The sequence below is a fragment of the Anopheles bellator genome, chromosome 1 (assembly GCF_943735745.2).
Source record: "Anopheles bellator chromosome 1, idAnoBellAS_SP24_06.2, whole genome shotgun sequence".
Lineage (NCBI taxonomy): Eukaryota > Metazoa > Arthropoda > Insecta > Diptera > Culicidae > Anopheles > Anopheles bellator.
Genome location: NC_071285.1, coordinates 24,372,711 through 24,393,480, shown reverse-complemented (window position 1 = coordinate 24,393,480; position 20,770 = coordinate 24,372,711). Strand labels below are relative to the sequence as shown.

Genomic DNA, 20,770 nt, shown 5'->3' with positions numbered 1-20,770 from the left:
AAACGTTTGCTAAACATAACTTAGTAATATATTTGTATCTCCGAAATGTAACTACACTACCTAAACTTTATGTCAAATTGAATATTTTTATATCATAAAAAATGCTACACTTCAATTCATTCACACCTCAGCCATTAGCCCAAATGGTTGCATTGCCTGTGTAGCCTTTTAAAATGAAAAAAAAAAACCTTTCGGTAAATCACCCAAGTAACTAAATAAAAGTTACACAAAAACGATGCTCTCGACCTAGTTGCAGTACACGGGATGCAATAGAGAAATTATCTTTTGCGCACCTTTCACCCCTTTGATAAGGTGTATTCGTTGGTTTTTGTTGTTGCGTGTTGAAATTGGCGATACATGAATGTGAACACAATGAACATGATTTTTAAACATCGAAACATCGGGTGTCTAACCAACTGTGAACTGAAGCGCGGCACCGTAACAGTGTGACACATTGTTGACCCTGGCCATTTAAAATCACGTCACCTCATGCTCGGAGCAATTGTTAAACATTTCTGCGGGAGGGCTGGTGTTGCGGTGAATGAAAGTAAACCAAACCAAAGTATGATGCGATCAACACAAACCGATCGTTTAATTCTTTTTCCATCGCCAAACTTCGTTGGTGTTCGGCGGTACTATTGGAAAATAATAATCATCTTTTAAACTATTCTGTATAATTAGACCCAGGAAAACGTAACAGAAACGTAAGAGTTTCGAGGAAATCCTTGTTTCAACATATTAGCAAGTACAGTGATGATCAAGGACAATGTGCTCCTTTACTGAGCCCTCACGCAGTACCGCAGGGTTTGATTGAACACCGTATTTTGCGGACAGTCCACCTCGGTGTAGACGATTCGGCCATTCAGCAGATAGCACTGGAAGTAGCTGCTGGGATTGTTGCTGTTCGGATAGTTCCCCTGCCCGGAGCACGTATAGACGCACTCGCCGAACCGGGTGCTCCCCGTGAAGTACGTAAAGAAGGACTGGTTCGGGCACTTCAGGACCTGCGTAGGGCGATTCGTGCCATCGCATATGACGTAGTACTGGCGAGTGGTGCCGTAAAGGACATAACCGGGTTCACCGGCCGGGCACGTTACGGTCACACAATTGGCCGCCGACACCTGACGGTTGCAGCCAGCTGACGCAATGCTGAAGACGTATCCCGGCGGACAGTTGTAGATGCTGGAAGCTTCCCCAACGGCCAGACAGACATGGTAGTTGTTACAGTTGTTGGGATCTACAGAAGAGACACTCCGTGGAGTCAGTGTGGAGTGGAAAACTTTTTCGAGCTGACCGCGAAGGACGAACCAGGCAGGACTCCGGTGGCGCTGCACGTGAACGAGGTGCTGGCCGTTGACTGAAGGCAAACAGCAGACGGTGTGGGGCCGCACCGGTCGGAGGAGGTGCTTTCGACGCAGTACAGACCGGCACCGCAGTTAATGGTGGCGTTAACTTCCACACCACCGATGCACGGCCTTCGGGAGGTGCACGAGTCACAGATGAACGATTTCACACCGTCACACTCTTTCTTGACGAACTCTCTGGTGCTCAGGCTAAGGTTCGGAGTTTGTCCGTACGTCACGGCCTGGTACAGGGCCGTTACAGCGCCCAGTAAGAGTAACACTACCGTGAGTTGCATCATGAAGAACTGCAATGAGCCTGGTCCCGATTGCATTTAAATAGCGTTCCGACCGAACCGGGAACTGCATTGTGGGTCACGTTAGTTTCGTCGAATTAGATAAACCGAGAATGCAGTTTTAATGATGTTCAACCGTACCAAGAGAGCGAGAAAGGGAGAGACTACAGATCGTAAGAATTGCAGCGTTCCCGTATCTTTCGCAAATAGTTGTAGGTATCTGCGTCACATGGCGATAATAAGTTGGAATCTGTTTGACCATAGTACTCTAGGGTTTGTTTTGATCTCGGAAAACTATAAATATTTAGTTTAGAAATCGGGTTTTTCGGTACAAGTGCTTACATCGAAAACATCTTCCATGATCATTCCCATAGAAACATATCCAAAAGACCAGACACCCTGCTGGAATACATCCAACGGAAGGTTTGAACCTATTTCGGGCCAGAAACACCCCAAATGGAACCCTACCCATCCTATCCATAAAACAGGCAAGGGAGAGATTGCCTAAATTTGTGGGACCCACATGCTTATCGATGTTAATGGTTGAGGCCCTCGTGGTAAGCTAATAAAATGCTTACTGGAGTCTGAACTGGTTGTAGGTATCGAGTTTAAGGCAATAACCACGGACGGGTACTGATTCACCGTAGCATGGCGTAACTTATAACCCACGAGCCGGGTATATGACACAAATTGTACTGAAGAAGCAGACCTAGATTCGATTAGGCATACTATCTGTCTAATGAATCACTGGATCTCCAATTCCGAGGGGTGCCACACTTTTGAAAAAGGAAGACAACGAACCCTCGAGGATCATAATGCCAAATAGCTATCTTAAGAAGAACCATAATTCGTAAACCACTTTAACCTTGAGTTCTAACCTTCAGCACATGGTTATGAATTTGCTATCAGCCTTATTATCTCATCGAGGTAAGAGGTTCCTAGAACGCAACCAATTGTGGCTACTAAGTGCCGAAAGTAGTCCATTAATTCCGTTAAGGTTAAGGTGAGTCCCCTCTCTCCTGATAGCGGGAAGACGCTGCGCCTCTGCATCTTATCTTATCTGGTAAATACCATTGCATAGTAAAATTTTCGCCGAAAGTCACAACACCACGGAGGGTGTGCTTTTGGGCAGAGCTTCCCGAAAACGGTGAACGATATAAAAACGACGTCGGTGCTGGATAAACCAACGTTTTGCTCAGCCAGCCTCCAACATGCAGGGTCTCGTGTACGCAGCGGTGCTCTGTGCGTTTGCGGCGGTACAGGTAGGGGCTGCCGCTGACGTGTCCCTTGAGGTACCGAGCAGAAGGGCTGTAGTTTCCCCCGCCGCCGACGACGGATCGACTGCGTCAAAATGCACCGGAGATCGCATCGTCTGTGGAACCTGTACGAGCGTAATGGTAAGACCCGCGGAACGGAGAAGTAGTGGTCCGGAAAGAGCCTCTAGTCCATCATCCTGATCCGTTCAGATGTGCAGCTACGGAAACGAAAACGTCGGAGGGTATGAGTGCTCGTCGGTCGATACCTCTCGTCCGTACTGCACTGGCAAGGGAGTCTGTTCGGCCACGGTGAATGCTGCGTGCGAAACGAAGAGTGAACTGTGTCCCAAGGGCAACCTAGCCTACCCAGGTAGGGGAAAGCTCCTTCCGTGCGTTGCTCAGTATGGGACACTCAACGATTCTCGTCGTGTGTTACAGATCCTGCCAACTGCAGCGAGGCGGTCTTCTGTGACGCGGCCATGAAAACGGTCAAAATGTCAAGCCCCGCATCGAACTATGTGTTCAACTTCACCGCCCAGTCGTGGTCACTGAAGAAGACCGCCGCCGACTGTTTCCAGGTCAACTGTAATGCGGCCGGCCAGCTGAACAAGTGGTACGCGTACAAGCCTGACCCCCGGCTGAGCATATTCTGCGGCACCTCGGGGCCAATGACGTTCGAGTGTGGGGCGAATGAGGTATTCGTCGAGGCCAAGAAAGCTTGCGAGTTTGCCTGCTCCGAAAGCGGCAACTTTGCCTATCCGGGCGATACAGCGCGCTACTACATGTGTCTGCCTACCGCTACCGGCGGGGTGAGTGTGGATTCCGATGCCGTTCGCCCAACAGAACTTATGACCCATACATTTACCTATTCCCCATTAGTTCCAACTGTTTGAGCAGTCCTGCCTTCCTGGGTTGCAGTTCGACACCACGAAGAAAATGTGCACTGTACCTGCCACGGGCGGAGGTGGAGGTTCCTCCGGATAGTGGATTCCAGAGTGGACACAGTGGTTGCAATTGGGCGACTTATCTGAGGATTGGCATTTGTATGTTCCAAAGAAGGATAGTAATGAAAGGAGAAAGTTTATGTCAATAAACAGATGTTTGTGAGTTGAATTTATCAAAAGGAAGGTGGTTATTGTTGAATAATGTAAGTTTCATAAATCAGTTTTTGTTAGCTACTGGCTATATTTTAATTCTCTTTTTCCATCGAAATCTTCTAGCGAAACCTAAAATAACGTCTGATAGCAAATAGAAAATCGAATGTCTCGAATCGAATCACCACACACATTTCCTTATTTTTAAATTGTGAGACGATTGCGTAGTTTAAGGTCATTCGTCAAATCTTAATGCACTTAAAATCAAAGACCAGACAAGAACAAATGATTTTACTCTAAACCTTTAACACAAAATAAGACCAGCCGTAACGATTGCATAAGTTCAAATTATTGTTGGCAAAATAAATTGTGCCAATGTTGAAGATTGAAAATTAGACGACTTTGGTCTGGTTATTTAAAAGTATTTATAATCGTTTAAAACCATCTTCAAATTTTAAATTGAGCCTTTCATTTGAATTGAATTTCGATTTCATTTGAGCCATTCATTTCAAGAAACTTTCTAAAAATTTCTCAAAGTTGGTAATTAGTTTTCGAAAACCGTCTATTTTTAGCTTTAAAATAAACGTTTTTAGACACGTTTTTTGCAACGTTCGTTATCTTATCTGAATCCCCTCATGTACCAACAAACGCAATTGCTCCCAAGTTCCCAGATTCTTAAATTTAGTAGGATGCTTATAAATAGAGAAAGAACGATGTACTGAAGATCAGTGGCTTTCGGACGAACAGAGGCAAAGTTGCGCGTGCTAGTGTTCGCCGTTCGGATTGTCATTGTTGCAGAAGCTTAGGTGAAGGTGCTAAATTGGGCGGAAAAGCATCCTGAGTCATCCTGCTGGGTTTCAATCCTCTTCAAGAAATGAATGCTGAAGCGCAGCCAAGATGCGACTCCGAATAGTCCCTCACCGGATTGCTTAGAGTCCGACGATTTATGTCCCCTCGGTCCACCTGGATACTGTGCTGGTTTGTTTCAATTTCCCTACGAGCACAGAGTACAATGGCGATGTCGTTGGCTTTGATTTATTAACACTATTTTACAAACTGAGAATATACCCAACCATGTTTGATACTAACAATGACATATCTGTTTGTGTTTAATTTTAAACATTAGTAAATTGTGGTACAAATTAACAGAAGGGCATAACCGCCTGACGAAGCGTTCGTTTAAACTTCTGGAAATGTATTTTCGATTGTTCTTTTATCTTCTGCGTTTTGGACTATCCTTCTAAATATGAATACGTTCCTCAGAAAGGCAAGTTTAATTTATCAAATAGGGATAAAGGCACTGAATAGGGGGAAATCTTAAACTAATAAACAACGAAAACCTATAAACTGATGTGCATTGAATATTTAATATTCCTGTACGCTACAATCAAAGTTCAAATCTTTCACTAAAAAGATGCTTACTCCAGATTATTAAGAACTCACAAAAGGTCTTAAACAACATTCCGATCGATTTTTCCCCGGAATCGCAATTCGAAACGGATAGCACGTCGAATAAGCTGTTTTTTCTAAAATAACATTGTTCAAAGATAGCCGATAGTGTTATTGACAATGCCGTTTTAAATGGTTTGAAGAAATTTAGTTCAGCCTTGTTTATTTTGGTAAGCTTCTGCTGAGTGGTAAAAGCGGAGTAACACGGAGAAAGAGAACCAAGCAATTCGAAAAAAAATCGCAGAACTCGTCACTTACTAAATGTATGAAACCAATAGTACAAACAAATGAAACTGAGAGCAGTTTACCTTATTTTGCGTTGTTTGGTATGGCCGGCAACCACAAGGCCGGCAAGTGCAAACTTCGTGGGAAGGAAGTTGACACGACGTTTTTTTGTTGCGCCAGGAAACGCAGTCGGACTTATACCAGTACGAATTATTCCGCATGTTTCCGCAGACTATAAATATTGCCAAAATTCTAAGAACTGCTCGAAAATGATAAGCACACAGCAGGCACTTCAACGCTTGATTGCTTGCCCGTGTGGTGGGCAAGGTTTTAAAAGAACCCACCCGAAACATCCGGTGAAGGTTATAGTGTACGCGTATTTACAGTGTCGTAGATTATCTTGACAGAATCCAGCAAATTCCCACCCAATCTCCCGCATTTCTCAACACAATTGTTAATTTGCTCTTGTTTTTTTTTGTATTTATGCAACGAACAACAACATCGTATAACATTATCGTCAAAAAATACTTACTGATGCATATGTTTTAAACTCGATGCGGCTACTTGAGTAATAGAAATATTAAGTTAAACAGGTGAAGGGATTTCAACACTTTCTGAGCTTTTTTAAGAATGGTTTCAGAATTCTTATTTATTTACGTTATCTCTCACTTTATAGTGCTATGGCAGTGCATATATATCCTCATATGACACGTGCATGGTGTTTTCAAATTTCGGTAGTCCCGCTTATCTGTTCTGCGTAAATCGTCCGGTAAACAAACGAAATTACCTTCGCATAGAGTGAAAGGAAGTGGTTCTCAGGTGGATTATATAAACATAGGCCGTAGCGTAGCGGTCACCAGTGGCTTTCAGACGAAAAAGCAGCAATGTGCCGGGTATTGCTTCTCGCATTAGTGATTGTCGCTGCCGTTGGAGCCGGTCAGGTACAGTGCCTTGGGCTAGTTTAACGAAAATTATCTCACGTCTCAAATTGGTTTTGATGGAAACCGAAACAGGCGACTGCCCTGTCCCGCAGGCTAGCATCGAAAAGGGTCGTCGGGGGACAATGTGCTGCGGGAGAACGGCTAGGCTGCACTGACTGCAGCACCGTGAAAGTGTGCAGCTACGATAAGACCATTCTGACGGAGTACCGCTGCCAGGATGCGACCCCCGACAGCCCGTACTGCGTTGGTGCCGGCATTTGCTCGCCAACTCCGGACCTACAGTCGGTTTGCCTCTCGTCTGATGATTTGTGTCCGCTGGGAGCCCCCGGATACTACCCTGGTTCGTTGATAGAGCAAGACACTACAGACAGAGATTAGAGTAAGTTTAACCAATGAAACTTTCCGATTTCCATTTTCAGACCCTACCAACTGCACTCGGTACCTGTATTGTGATGAAAACAAGATCAGCTATCCCGAAACTTGTAGAGCTACGAACAATGTGTACAACCAGATGAGCGGATCTTGCTTCCTGAAGACGAAAAGTGCCGACTGCTTCCAGACCGATTGCACCAAGAACAAGGACAAGTGGTTCGTGTACACGCCATTCCCGCAGCTGTACTTCCTGTGCTCGTCGAAGGGTCCGCTGGTGTTTCTGTGTCCACGGGAGCACGAGGTGTTCAATGTTAACCTCAAGATATGCGAATTCCAGTGTCCTTCGGATGGTCGCTTCGCCTTCCCCGGCAACACGGCCAAGTACTACGAGTGTCTTTACAGCTCCAAAACAAAGGTAAAGTCCCCGAATGTTGTCTAAGTTTCGTATGGGTTACATTTGCCCACTTCATTTGATTCTCTTACCCAGCTTGAACTGTATGAGAAGAATTGTCCACCTGCACTGACGTTTGATGTCACGGAAGGAGCCTGTATCAAGGCAAGCTCGTCGTAGGTGGCTGCTTCGCTGGGGCGTACTGAAATGGTTACTGAGGGAACCCATCAATAAAACCAAGATAGTTATCTCTTGGGATATTGGAAAGTGAATAAAAACATTACGCAAAATTGTGGAATTGTGTTTGAGGTCCGAAGAATTGCTTGAAGGGGAAGATGAAGTCACAGCCACCAGAATTAACAGTCTGTACTGTATGCCAGGCGCACGAATGGCCTTCGGGCTCCATCCAGATTGAAAATGGGGTTCCCTTCGTAGCATGTGCCTCCGATGAATCACGACAATCATCCCTTCAAACAGGTTGAGAATGTGTCAATTTTAGGCAATGCACATGTAATGGATACTTTATCTTATCAACCGTTGGCCGGCGTCTGGTAACTTGACGTTCGGCGCACGTCTTGCGAGGAGATGGTCTCATTATAAAAGCATGATGACGCTGTGCTTGTACCAACCTGACAAAGTGAACCATGTGCTAGTCGTGTGTTTTTAAACCAAGCCCATTATTGTAAAGAGAGCCACATTGAATCGTTTGCTAGGTCTCGGTTTCTAAACACTGATCAGTCCAGTCCAATCTGAGTCCAGTAAGCGGAAAGCTGTGGCGGTTACCGCTCGGTGAACATCTGCAGCTGTGGACAGTCGTAAAATCGCAATGTTTGAGTGTCCCCCAGAGAACGACGTTAGACAGCAGTGATGTAGGTTCGAGGGCCACGAAAGTGAAGAAAACATGTTACATTTCTAGTCAAGTTTTATTTTTTCACTGACGTCAACGTATCGTCGTCGTATACGTGAAGAGACCAAGGTCAGCGCAAGCCATGAATTTTATCCAGCAATGCAAAGGGGACTCGCTATCAGCATGCGACCCAAACCAGATTCGAAACCTTATAATTAATTAACACATCGGGTTATATTGAAAACCTTATGGTTAGCATGAAATACCGGCCAAGATGATAATGAAATGCCCGCGAGTCGCCCAACGCTCTAGAAGAACGCAATAATTACATAACATCCGGTCATAAGAACGTCTTGCTCTCGGAACATGTTGTCAGCTAGCGAGTTTGCCTCAGCGCGCATAGAGCCAAAGGCTACAGGCGATAAAATGCAACGCACTCAATTGATGCAGCACTTTGCAATCCAAATTGAACAGCAAAAGGGACCGGAAAGGACCGGATATCAATTTGGCTTGTTCTTGAAGAAATAAACAGAAGAGAATAAGTCGAAGGGCTAGATGAATCAGATGCCGAGTAAAGAGTTTGTTCGCGTGATAAAGTTTTGATTGAATCATGCAAATTTCGGGCCAAATAAAGGCATTTATAACTAAAGCATACGTTTTCGCTGGAATAGAGTTCATTGGTATATGAGCAACGCGGAATCGGCATCTGGCTATAAATAAGAAAGGAGAAATAAAGAGCGGGTTAGTCAGTAATCGGTAGTTGGTAGTCGGATGTTGATTCGAGGATCATTGTTAAGACGAACGTCAAAGTGTGAAGATCTTTTTTCTCTCGAGGCTCTCCAGTCCGCCTGGAGCAACATCAGCTCCAGGCGGGATATTAATCAGTTCGAGTCAAAGGTGTTACAGTGTAACGCCATTTCGGCCTAAGATCCCGAAAATCGAGTATCGGTGCAATAAAACCGTAGAGTTCACGAATTAAAAGCATATCAACGTGTTTCAATTTCCGATCTCTAAATAGAATCTCCAAGTTGGGGCTCTTCACACGTTTGCAGCTCCACCTGTTAGAGCAGACCAGCCCGTTAGAACTCACTTTTGGCCAACTAGGGTGCAAGATGTGAACCGTGAGCTGGCAAACAATATTTATGTTTCCCATTAGAACTGCCCATAATCAGGTCATACTTCCGCTGACACCGTCACTTCTTCACTTCGACTTTCATTTCGGGCATTCGGGACCACTTTCTTGCACAGGCAACAGGAATAGGCAAACTAGAAACTTTATTGACAGTCCCAACGCACCGCGCACTATTGATCGACCTGATTAGAAGCAATTGGCGCACCGACAATGGGCAACTGGGGCATCCCTCTCCTGTGTCCGAATAACGGGTTCGCAACGGTTTTACGTCGGACGTAAGCAATAAAAGCCGTCCACCATCCTCGGCGGCACCAAACAGTCGAGGTGGTTTCGAGTTCTGGTGACCATAGTTCGGTGTCCTTGTCACAATGGATGGTCTACGCGTCGTGCTGCTGTTTGCCGTAAGTCTAGTGAGGCGATTGGCCACGACAACGGTTTATCGGTGGAATTCTCGAACTCCTTAGGCCGCAGCCCTTGCACAGGATCTGTACCCCGACTATCCGGTGGAAGCTGATGTCGCAGAGTCTTATGGTGCCGTGGAGAACAACTTCATTCCGGCGGTAGACGTGTCCGCGCCCGCCACATACTGGCTGGGGAGCGGTTCCCAGCTATCGCCTCCCTTCGTCAACACGAGCCTGACGGGCAGTTGCAGCAACTCGAGCCAGATTGTCTGCACGGGCTGTCGGCGGGTTCGAGTGTGCATCCCGGGCGTTACGGACCAGACGTTGCTACCGGAGCAGAACTGCCCGCCGTCGACGTACTGCCACACGCTGGCCTTCGATATGGGTGGAGCGTGCCTCGCCACGATCGACCCGCTGTTCCCGGAGTGCAGGAACACCGCCGACGTCGACACCGGGAGCGGCACTGGGGAAGGCGCAGGTATACTCTGCACCGGGCTGGGAGTGTTTCCGGATCCGTCCGATTGCCACAAGTTTCACTACTGCACGCAAGTCGGCGTCAACTCTCGGGCTTTGCGCTGCCCGCACAACTACGTGTACGACTCCGCCAAGAGGTCCTGCAGCCGATCGAAAGCCTGTCGTACGGTTCACTGCCACCCGTTCGGGCGATCAGTCTTCGTGCCGTTTCCGCAGAGCTCCAGGTACTATGCGTACTGTAACTTTAACCGTGCCACGAGCCCGCCGGTGCTCCGGAACATTCTGATGTACCAGTGCGAGGCGCACTCGGAGTTCAGCCAGCTGGCCAACGGGTGCGTTCACAAGTGCAACCAGGAAGGGTTCTTCGAGAAGATTGGGGACCCGTCGCGGTTCTACTGGTGCCGCCGGGTACTGGGCCGTCTGTTAGGCTACGAACAGGTCTGTCCCGGGCAGGGATCGGTTTTCAACGCTAGGCTCGGAATCTGCGTACCGCCCGCAACCACCACGACGACGACGACGACGACGACGACGACTCCACAGCCAGAGGCCGGGGCGGCGGCCGATACCCCCGTGCGGGTGCCCGCCTGGCCTCAACTGACACCCCTTTCGATATCCCAACTACTTTCTGGGTAGAGCCCAAGGCTTACCCCAACAAAGTTGTTTAAATTATTTCACATCCAACGTGAGTGCTCATTCATTCACGACGCAGGCTAAAACAAAGTTCACTTTGTTGAAATATAACTTTATTTATTGTTCTAACCGCTTTTTTAAGATGTTGAATGCTAGTCTCGGTTCCAAACGCAAATGATGTTGCAATGAAAGTTTGAGATGTTCCAATGACGTTCCAGTGTATCGATAAGTCTTGAATAAACGTACGTAGAAAGTATTGGTGTACGGTTTGTACCATGTAAATCTCCTGAAAAGGTTCCTCAATTCCTATGCACAGTGGGGAATTTGTATGGGAGAGGCGGACATATATATTTTTAGAAGGAATCTATGGACTTTTTTCAACGTTTTTGTTTTCTTTGCATGTGTTTTGATTAAATTCAACTTTCTAGGTGCAACACACGCGTTCAAGTACATTAAATAAACTTTTTTCGTTGTTTTAAGGTTTTTAAACGCCTTAAGTATGCAATCCGCATTACACGAAAAAATTTAAAGCACTATCGTAAAAGCAAAAATCGAATTTCTGCTACAAATCGAATGCCTTGTGAATTTAGAAAAGGATATCAGGAATCAGAAAGGATCAAGTGATCAGGGAGCTTTACCCATTCCGTTTGTGGGAATTTTGAAGCAAGTAGTTATTACCTTCCGAAGTTTCCAACCCATGAACTATTATTTGAACGTTCGATAGAAAACTTATTAGTCTATGTCTTCATCCAACCTTAAATCGATATTATCTACTTGGTTCAATACATGAACAATCGCGATATTGTCGCTAATGTGTTCCTCCATGATTAACAATTCGTATTCATTATCCGTTTATGGTTAACTATGTGTATGGTTTTTTCGCTATGTATAACCCAATGACATAGAACTAATTTTAGGGTCACTGCTATGTATTGCTTGATTGAACGTGTCTTTTTTATTATTCTCTCGAGAAGATTTTCTTGCGTGGTTTGTCCTATCTTGTCTAAAACATTTATGCCACGCTTCCAAAGCAACCTAGTCTAAAAGAAGACAACAGGGGTATGTAGTATTATATCCCCAGCATGAGTCAAAACATGACATGAACGCAACAGGTACGTTCAACCAACTATAAAGCACTAAGAGTTTTTTATATGTATCTCTACAATTTTTGTCTAATGTTGCGGCAATAACTACTTTCTGACAGCTAATGGATATTAAGATATTCTTAAGCCTGTCCATTACTTTTTTAATTAAAAACAGTACTCGCACGCTCAGGATCTGAAAATATTCGACGACAAATGTTACCAGAAGTGCTTTTTCTGATACCTGCCCGAGGATGTTAAAGATTATTTTATATGAAATGCTTAACAAACACTGCACAAACCTCAACTAACAATGAAGAGGTGAAATGCCGTACAACAATGCAGAAGGTTGCAGGCTAAAACCATTTTCAAGAATATTAGAAACACTAATCTTGTTAGGCGTTGCACTACAAATACGGCAACGCTTACTTGATTGATCCGTGATCACTGATAACACTTAGTTTATCTAAATAATACAAAAGGCATAAGGTCAATATGTTTTGTATGGCCATTTCATATACTATAAAAAGACCGGGCGCCTCCATATGCATCAGGAATTGTTTTCTTAAAATAGAAATTTGCTAAATTTGTCGCAGGAATATGCAAACGAAACTTACAGGAAATGTTTAAAACTGTCTAAACTTTAATTGTAATGTCTCGTTTAGGCTGTACAACGCAATACATTTTTTGCTGCATTACCAAAGTTGAAAAACTGTATTTTTTCTTAGTTTTCTGTACTAATTCCCGATAAAAATGTACTAGCAATACCCAATGTAAATATTTGATTATTTTATATGACAGAAAAATGTATTACCTTTCGAATGATGTATAATATAGGTACATTACTATTGCAGAACTGTGATAACGATCGCGTTAAAATAGCTGATAAAAGTTGGTTTTAGAGAGCCATTTTAATCACTCTTTCGACTTTGACAAATGATTTCTCAGCATCTACGCAATATGAAAGGCTAATCATTCGCATTTGTCATAGACAACTTATCTATTTTAAGCTAATATAACTAACACCGTCAGTTTCTTTGATGACCGCCTTTTTCCCACAGTGCTATGGAGTCAAAGCACGATTCCGTAACGGTTTCGTTTGCCTTTGAAACATCTACACGCCGACCGATTGCATACTTTTAGGCGGCATACATGAACGATCGTTATTCACCTCACGAGGATTTCACCACACGACACGAGCTACGAACCGTTTGGTTCGAAAATAACAGGAATTCTACGCGAGTCGTGTGCTGTGTTGCCTTCATAAGCCAAATAACCACGTTTTCATAATTACAACTCTTGTAACTCTTGTTTGAAGCCACGAAGTCACCATGATGTTGGAAGACGCGAACAGCGTAACTTTTTGTTTCATTTCACTGAGATTCTAGGGGACCGTAATGTTCTTTCAAACGGATATAGTTTGAATTAAACGAAGAATAACTCGAAAAACAATTGTATTTAATTAAAGGCATTTTTTTATTTTATCTATAGGAATAAAATTAATGTATACCACGAGCTATTCGATGGATCCGTACGTACAGCGTCGAAGACAGTTACTAAGCGAACCAATAGGAAACTTCACACAGCATTTGGGTGCATCGAACAGCCTCGCCTTTTTGCCTTTGCCTTGCAAATTTTGCCTTGCATTACAATGTAAAGTGAACTACCTAGTATCTTTGAGTTTAAATAGTTTTCCGGTGGCGCAAAGTCGCCGTCACCGAAGCATCATTGAAGGAAGGGAAAGAAATAAATATCAAAGGGAAAGAAAGCCACGCTGTCAACCGGTCATCCGATCAGGACCAGTACTTGTTGGGGTAGCCGGCGGCTGCGGAAGCCGCTGCCTGCTGCATCGGATGGAACTCCCCGGTGCCGGAAGTGGCCACCGTTGGCGGGCCACAGCCGACCAGGTTCGCGGCGTAGGCCTGGCCCGGGTGGTGCGGTGGGTACGACTGGCTCCAGGGCGTCTCCTGCGGTGCTACGACCGGTGCTACGGCCGGTTCCGCCGCAGTTGGCACCTTGGCGTAGCTCTCGGCCACACCACCGCCCCCGCTGCCGCCATGCGCCGCCGACGGGCTCAGCTTGATGGAGTTCTCGTGCGCCGGCTTGAGGTACTCTTCGCCCATCATTTTGGTGTACTCTGGTGGTAGGAATTCTGCAAGTGTCGCCAATGAGTGCTGCTGTCCGGTCCCATCGCCTCCCCTCCTCCCCAGCCCGCCCTTACCTTGGTTGTTCTGGTGGAAGCCCATGTGGTTGGCGGCGGCTGAAGCAAAGTTCTGGCCCCCGAAGTGGCCGTGCTGGAAGTGGCCGCTCGAGAAGCCGGACGGGCTCTGGGTGACGAACTCGTAGTTCGCGGCCGCTGCCATCTGGTACGACTCCGGGTTGGCCGGGACGCCCGGGTGATGGTGATGGTGGTGGTGGTACTGGTGGGACATCGGAAGGCTGCTGAGGCCCCCGAGCGGCGTGGACATCTGGGCGCCTGCGTGTTTCCGGAGTCGAGCCCGCCGGTTGCTAAACCACACCTGGATGCGGGCCTCGGTCAGGTTGGTGCTGGACGCGAGCTCCTCGCGCGTGTACACGTCCGGGTACTGCGTCCGCTGGAACGCCTTCTCCAGCGCCTCCAGCTGCTCCCCGGTGAAGGTGGTCCGCGAGCGGCGCTGCTTCCGCTTCAGCAGTATCCCCGGCTCCGACTCCGTGTCACTCGAGTCCGAGCCCCGTCCTGGCGGGTCGGCGATGGAGCATGGAACGAGCAAGAAGACGGACGGAAGACCAAAAATAGGTTCCGAATTAGTTACGCGGATGGTCGCGGATGGCTGCGCGCTGTTTGCTCGCCGGTCTAATATGGCGTGTAATTGAAATCTGTTCACAAACCGAGCCACGCCAGCCAGCCAGATGTCAACATCGGCGGTCGGTCGAGAAAGTTCGGTAGGGAAATGCTCGGCTCTCATTTCCGTTCGCGCCCTGGCGAAACTGTACGCCAGACCACACGCAAGTCGAGCATTACGCGGCGACATCTGAAATCGGCCACCACCGGCACCACACGGTGGCAACTCCCATTTCCCTTCAATTTGCTGTCCCTTCCTTTTTCTGAGCTTCAGAGAACAACTTTTTGGTTACATTTTACGTCTCCGCTCGCGAGTTGAGCGAGACATCTTGGCGCGTGAAATTTACATGCCGGGCATGTTGGTGCGAAAGTTGTCTCCAGAACGTTAGTGTCAAATAAATTGTTTCTGTCGCGGACGATAACGTGAACGTTTATGGGCCGTTCATCGCTTGGTCGCCCGTTTCTGTGGCAGGTCGTACAGATTTTCGGCTGCGGCTGCGACCTGTGGCAATTGTGGGAGACCCGATTCGGGGTCCAAAACGGGCAATAATCACCCACCGTTCATCGGTGCTCAGGTTGAAAATGTTTACAATTTTTCATTGACTTCCAGATCTGATTCGGTGAATTTAGATTTCCATTTCCATTTGGGGCTCCCTTTTGGGCTTTCTGTCAGTCATTTTAGAAAACGAATCGCCGAATAACGGAGTTGACGTGTTAAAATTATTAAAACTTACTACAAAAGTTAGGATTCAAAAACGCTTATTTTTCCAACAACATTTTTCACTTGGTGACTACGGAAATGGCAAAATGACCCCCTATAGGACAGTGAACTAGGACATATTATGAGCTGGCGACGTCATTGGACCTTATTTTGAACTGGACCTAGTGGTGATCCTAAGGGAGGACCACTACCGTCAATTCCGTGCGATACCACTAGATGATAAAACATGTTTGCCTCCAATCATATGGAGCTAGAAGATTTGTGGTTTCAGCAAGAGGGGGCATCGAGCCACAAAAAAACAAGCGGTTTTCGATCTGATGGGCGTATAATTTCACCTCTTTGGTGATGTAAGTTGGCCACCACGATCTGGTGTTTTTCACACCGTTAAAGTATTTCTTGCGGGTCGGTAAAAGGTCGTATTCACGCTGACGTATTGACGTCAACTTTGGAGCATACGAAAAATTACATTCGCCAAGTTAAAGCTACCCCTAAATATACAAGAAAATAATTTAAAAAAATTTCTTATCCGAATCGACTGTTGACATAGGTCCCGAGGCGACCATCTGAAGCGATATTGTGTTTCAATAAGATAGAAAATAGCGATAAGAAAAATATATTGTTAAACGTTAAATTTTTCATGCGATATTTAAAAATTCTTTTAAGCAAATAGAATATCAATAACTCTGTAAATGTAAATATGTATCAGCAAATATGTATCAATAACTCTGTAAATGTAAATATGTATGTATGTGTAAAGCTTTCCCCCTTGTTTACAATTAAACTGCTAAGGTTTGTGGAGTTTACGGTTCTGAAAACTGATTTTCAGCTGCCACAACAATTTGTTTCAACTCGTTCGGAAAATTGCGATAGCATTTTGGTTTAAAGTAGCGCGACGTGTTGACATAAAAAACGCCTCTGATAGTTAAGAATCAGTTCCAACAAGCCTGGCCACTCTAAACATGTCAACATGCCGTTTAATGCTTAATGGTGGTGTGTCGAAAAAAGACCCTAATAGCTTCAAAAAGGAACACTCAATTTATAGCTTCGTCGTTACAACTCCTTTGATGGGAAAAATGAACTACAAACACAGCTTCCAAATAGGGTCTTAAAAGACAAACTTGAGACTTTTTCTACTCAAGTGGAAGTGGCAAAATAATCGCAAAATAAAATAGTGGCAAAATGTTGTTATTTAATAAATGCTACTGTTTAACGTTATTCAAAGTAAGAAGGACTTATTGAAACTTTTCTTACCACGTAGTAGTTAATACGTGTGATTTGTTTGTAGATCGTTAATTTTTACATTAAGGTAAAAGAAAGCTATTGCTATGTTCCTACGGAAAGCAAGAGTCTCCAGGCAACAGACCGACCTATTAATTTTGTGAAGCTGCTCTCCGTTTAATGGGAACACTTAAAAATAAATCATGTAGATGATGTTGACGCTTGAGAAACGTCCTATAGCTTGAATTTCCTTCAGACGACATTATTAGTTCACTTCCTACGGCTGGCTATTTAGGTAATGGCCCAAGATCCAACCTAAGCTCGTAACGTTAGGGGGTTCTTAAAGTTATTTCAAAAACGCGCTGGAAGAATATTTTGCAAAATTCCCAACAACAAGTCGCACTCACCGCGAGCGCGAGACATTGATTGGCCGGGTAGCGCTAATGCTCGGTCCCCGGACCGCGGGAAGTTTTTCGGGACGTAACAACAGGATGCCCTAAATCAATCGCCCAAAAAGTAATCATAAACCCAGCCAGCCAGTCAGCCAGCCAGCCAGCCAGATTTTGTTTGACAGGGACTTTCGGGCTTGATGTTACAATATTCATAAATTAGACTTAAATAACTCTGCTGGAAATGGGCCCGAGCGGAACCCCCCCGTTCCGTTCATCCTGGTGTGTTATGTCGTTAGTGGCCGACCGCTGCCGCCGACCGGACCGCTTCGAACACTGTTGGGGCACAGTTGGTTAAAAAGCCATAAAACATGTGCGTCGTTACTAGTGTTCCGTTGGCGGTGGGCAGACCTCAGACCTCAACGCGGCACCGTCGATGATCCCGACACCCGCGAGGTTCTTGGTGCGCTAAATTTTGACACTCTCTTATGAAGCACTGCCACGCACGCAGATGGGTGCGCGCAAGGGTACCATAAAATAGCATTTCCAATTGTCGAACCACTGTCGAAGCATGTCGAGTGTCGACCCGCGCTCCGGATGAGTCAATCTCGGGACGCTCTCGGCAGCGACCCTGGCCGTGTCGGATCAATCGACGCTCGCCAGACAGCGCGGCGTTCGCGTCCAGCGAAGAGCCGGACCGATGGGAGCCAAGATGAACATCGGACGAGCAACGGACGAGCGATCACCGAGTGGATGGCTGTCAGTGCCAGACCGAAGAAGAGGAAAAAGCCCAAAGCACGTGTGACTTGGTTCTTCCTCCAGACTCCAGGAGACTGGCACACTGTTAACGAAACAGACATGAAGCTCTGGTTCGTCTGGAGTTCCGAGGTCCAACGGACCGCGGTACGTTCCCCACCCCTGGGGGGACGCTCCAAAGGCTGCAGAATGCAATCTATCCGACCCGACACTGATGAGGTTCTGCGCACGGCCTACGATTTTCGGAGATCAACAGTTGTAGTTACTCTTGCTCTCTCTGTCGGGCGACTGGCGGCCGATTGATGGCAACCCGTAAAACCAAACAGGCCATTAAATCCTGGGTCGGGCCGGCTCTTGGGCACAGGTGGTCCCCTCGCCAGAAATGAGTTCATAAAAGTGACGGGGCCGCACTAGCCGTGGGCCAGCACGCCGAGGCCGAGATCTGCTGTCCGTCGACGTCCGGCACGACAATTCTCGATCTCGACGGTACTCGTAGCCTAGCAGCTCGCCCTAATAAAGTCCTCCGAAGCACCCACTGCCGGCGACGACGCGGTTTATGTAATTGTTCGGTGCTTCTGTGTCCCGCGCGCAGGCCGACTGGGGAAGAGAATGAGCGATGGCCGAGTTGATCACCACCCGTTCGCTGCCACCGGCATTGTCATTTGAGCGTGTCTAGTAATCCAGTGCTCGGAGGCAAACAGGATTATGGCACACCAGAGGATCATCGCGGGTCATTGACCAATGTGCATTCGAATGGCGGTTCCAAGAAGATGCCCTCACGAATTGCGAACGGGTAAATATTTTGTGAAACTCAGGAGTCAGAAGTGACGGAGGATCTTGGAGTATTTCTTGGAGCAGCATCCTGTGAGCATCGACCATTCGGAGAGATATTTTGTAACACAAACCATTCGCACCGCGCTCTGACATCTTGATCGGAGCATGAAATTAATTACAAACTTATTTCAAACAATTAAATTCGCAGTGCCATCCGCGGCGGGGCGATTTTCCACTACCGAGAGCCGGCGAGCTGCGGCAGGGCTTTAATGGCCCGACGAACGCTAAGCTAGGCCACTCGGAGCACTCGGATGTAAAATTAAGTGCCCCACCAAAAAGTCGTCTTCTCTTCTTTTCGCACCGGCTGGCCGGCCCGCTGATGTTGGGACTTTGCAAATTTATGCACAACATACCCGGGGAACAGCTAGGAGCATAAGCGCGGTTTGGGGCGAGTATGTGAAGCAGCATACAAGCATACTGAGGCCAGCATTCCAGGCGAACGATGTACGATGTTGGTGGTAAACTCATTTCTACAGTTCCAGGTGGGAGCCTTTCGCCACTGGGCCACGGCAGCACGGCTCGGCACGGTGAACAGTGATGGTCAGAAATAGTTCCTCACCGTTCGAAGGTGGCCATTGGGTAAGTTACCGTAACACTGTTGGTTGCAAAAGTAGTATGGCAACTTATTGGAGAATACAAAATTGTAGAATGTAAATTGAACATTGATTTACAGGTTTGTGGTTTGTAATTTATTAAACACGTAACTAATATGAATATTCATTACTAAAACGGACTGAGCCGTGTTACCATCAACGAACGAAGATTTACCTAGTAATCCGTTAGTAAGCCGATGATTTGGAGCAGTGAAGATCGATGATCTACGGACGGGCCACAATTTGAGTCATGTTCATTTCATCTGAATGATTTGAAAGTACATTTAACAGTATATTCATTGTCAGCAAAGACAGCGTAATAAGACTTCCTCCATACCTTCTGTTTGAAATGAATCCATGGTAAAAAGAGTGAAACTCAACTCAAACTCAAAAATTACTCAACACAACATTATTTTTATAACGATATTTTATGCTATTTTAAAGCACTTTTCCAGGTTTCTACTTAAACAATTTTCTCACAGGAAATTCGATGTTGCGGTAGAACTTCATTAGGACCGTTTTAGTACTCAACGATAGTTTCACAACGACTCTATACGTGCTTTTGAGTCTTCTGGGGTAGTAAAAATACATTTCGATATGAGATGTTGCACTACTTGAACGAACTATCTCATAAAACCGTAAGAATTCAATTGAAATTGAATTATGTAGTGAACGAAGTTGAACGACAGTGAGTGTTATATAAAATTCCATCAACTTTATTGAATCGCTTTAGAACAGAGATCAACTCGAAACTGCTCGAACGGATGTGTAATTTATTCAAGATAAATTCTACCATTTCTCTTAAGATCAGCAAAACAGTGGCATAAATACAGCAGCTGGCATCAAATTTAATTGGTGATAAACAATCTTTGTTTCGCATTCTGCCCAGAAACGGTTGGTGCTTAAAGGACATCGTTTTCGACACTCAGTGTCACGCACTGTTTCCCAAAGGTCCCAAGGTGAGCCCACGGCGGCAGCGTCGAGTTGAGTCGTAAACATTCCCGAGAAACAGCAAAGGAAGTCATAATCGGATATCGAATGTCATTTTTCAGTAATCAGTGCAGCGTCAGTCCGGAGCCCAGCGGACAGCGGAAGTGCGGTGCGGTGCCAGCGATGATTCCGGCCGAGCAGGCTTAACACCTTCGGCCTTCTCATTCTGACCAGTCCCCCTCCGTTCCGCCCGGTGCTGAAGGCGCACGGACTCCGAGCGAGAACAGAGAGAGAGAGCGTCACTCGGTCTCCGGGCTGGCCGGGCGGGAATCGCCTTAATAAATTATAATAAGGCTAAAAGGTTTCGTTTACCAATTTTTCATTTCATTTTTTCGCCGTCAAGCTCGGCAAGGGTCGGCGAGGGTGCGCGAGTACACACCTTCGAGCCCTCCTTATTTCGCTCGGTCCTCGGCCCGGGATGAGGCCGCGTTTGAAGTGTACCGCCCGAGGGCTTTATTGGCTTCGGTATCATGTGATCCATTGTGTCGGTTGACACTTGGGTACAATTTTGCGGTATT

General features: G+C 46.2%; 5 protein-coding genes across 5 annotated transcripts in view; 3 read left to right on the top strand and 2 right to left on the bottom strand.

The window, feature by feature from the left end:
- Window positions 1-770: 770 nt before the first annotated feature.
- LOC131215275 (uncharacterized) lies at window positions 771-1,675 on the bottom strand. Its single transcript, XM_058209664.1, has 2 exons — window positions 1,309-1,675; window positions 771-1,237 (listed from the first exon to the last, which is right to left on the bottom strand). Exons 1-2 carry the CDS (start codon window positions 1,673-1,675, stop codon window positions 777-779), a joined length of 828 nt encoding a protein of 275 aa, XP_058065647.1. The 3' UTR covers window positions 771-776.
- Window positions 1,676-2,847: 1,172 nt separating this feature from the next.
- Window positions 2,848-3,876, top strand: LOC131215274 (uncharacterized). Its single transcript, XM_058209663.1, has 4 exons — window positions 2,848-3,033; window positions 3,103-3,262; window positions 3,331-3,701; window positions 3,772-3,876. The coding sequence occupies exons 1-4, from the start codon at window positions 2,848-2,850 to the stop codon at window positions 3,874-3,876; spliced, it is 822 nt and encodes a 273-aa protein (XP_058065646.1).
- Window positions 3,877-6,544: 2,668 nt separating this feature from the next.
- Window positions 6,545-7,544, top strand: LOC131215273 (uncharacterized). Its single transcript, XM_058209662.1, has 4 exons — window positions 6,545-6,601; window positions 6,674-6,941; window positions 7,021-7,388; window positions 7,461-7,544. The coding sequence occupies exons 1-4, from the start codon at window positions 6,545-6,547 to the stop codon at window positions 7,542-7,544; spliced, it is 777 nt and encodes a 258-aa protein (XP_058065645.1).
- Window positions 7,545-9,711: 2,167 nt separating this feature from the next.
- Window positions 9,712-10,851, top strand: LOC131215272 (uncharacterized). Its single transcript, XM_058209661.1, has 2 exons — window positions 9,712-9,744; window positions 9,808-10,851. Exons 1-2 carry the CDS (start codon window positions 9,712-9,714, stop codon window positions 10,849-10,851), a joined length of 1,077 nt encoding a protein of 358 aa, XP_058065644.1.
- A 2,872-nt stretch (window positions 10,852-13,723) lies between these two features.
- The window catches only part of LOC131205769 (protein gooseberry-neuro), a 29,043-nt gene continuing 21,996 nt past the window's right edge, over window positions 13,724-20,770 (bottom strand). The window contains exons 5-6 of the mRNA XM_058198019.1: window positions 14,152-14,646; window positions 13,724-14,082 (exon numbers count right to left, since the gene is read on the bottom strand). Coding sequence (XP_058054002.1) covers window positions 13,724-14,082; window positions 14,152-14,646 — 854 coding nt within the window. The remainder of the gene's footprint in view (window positions 14,083-14,151; window positions 14,647-20,770) is intronic.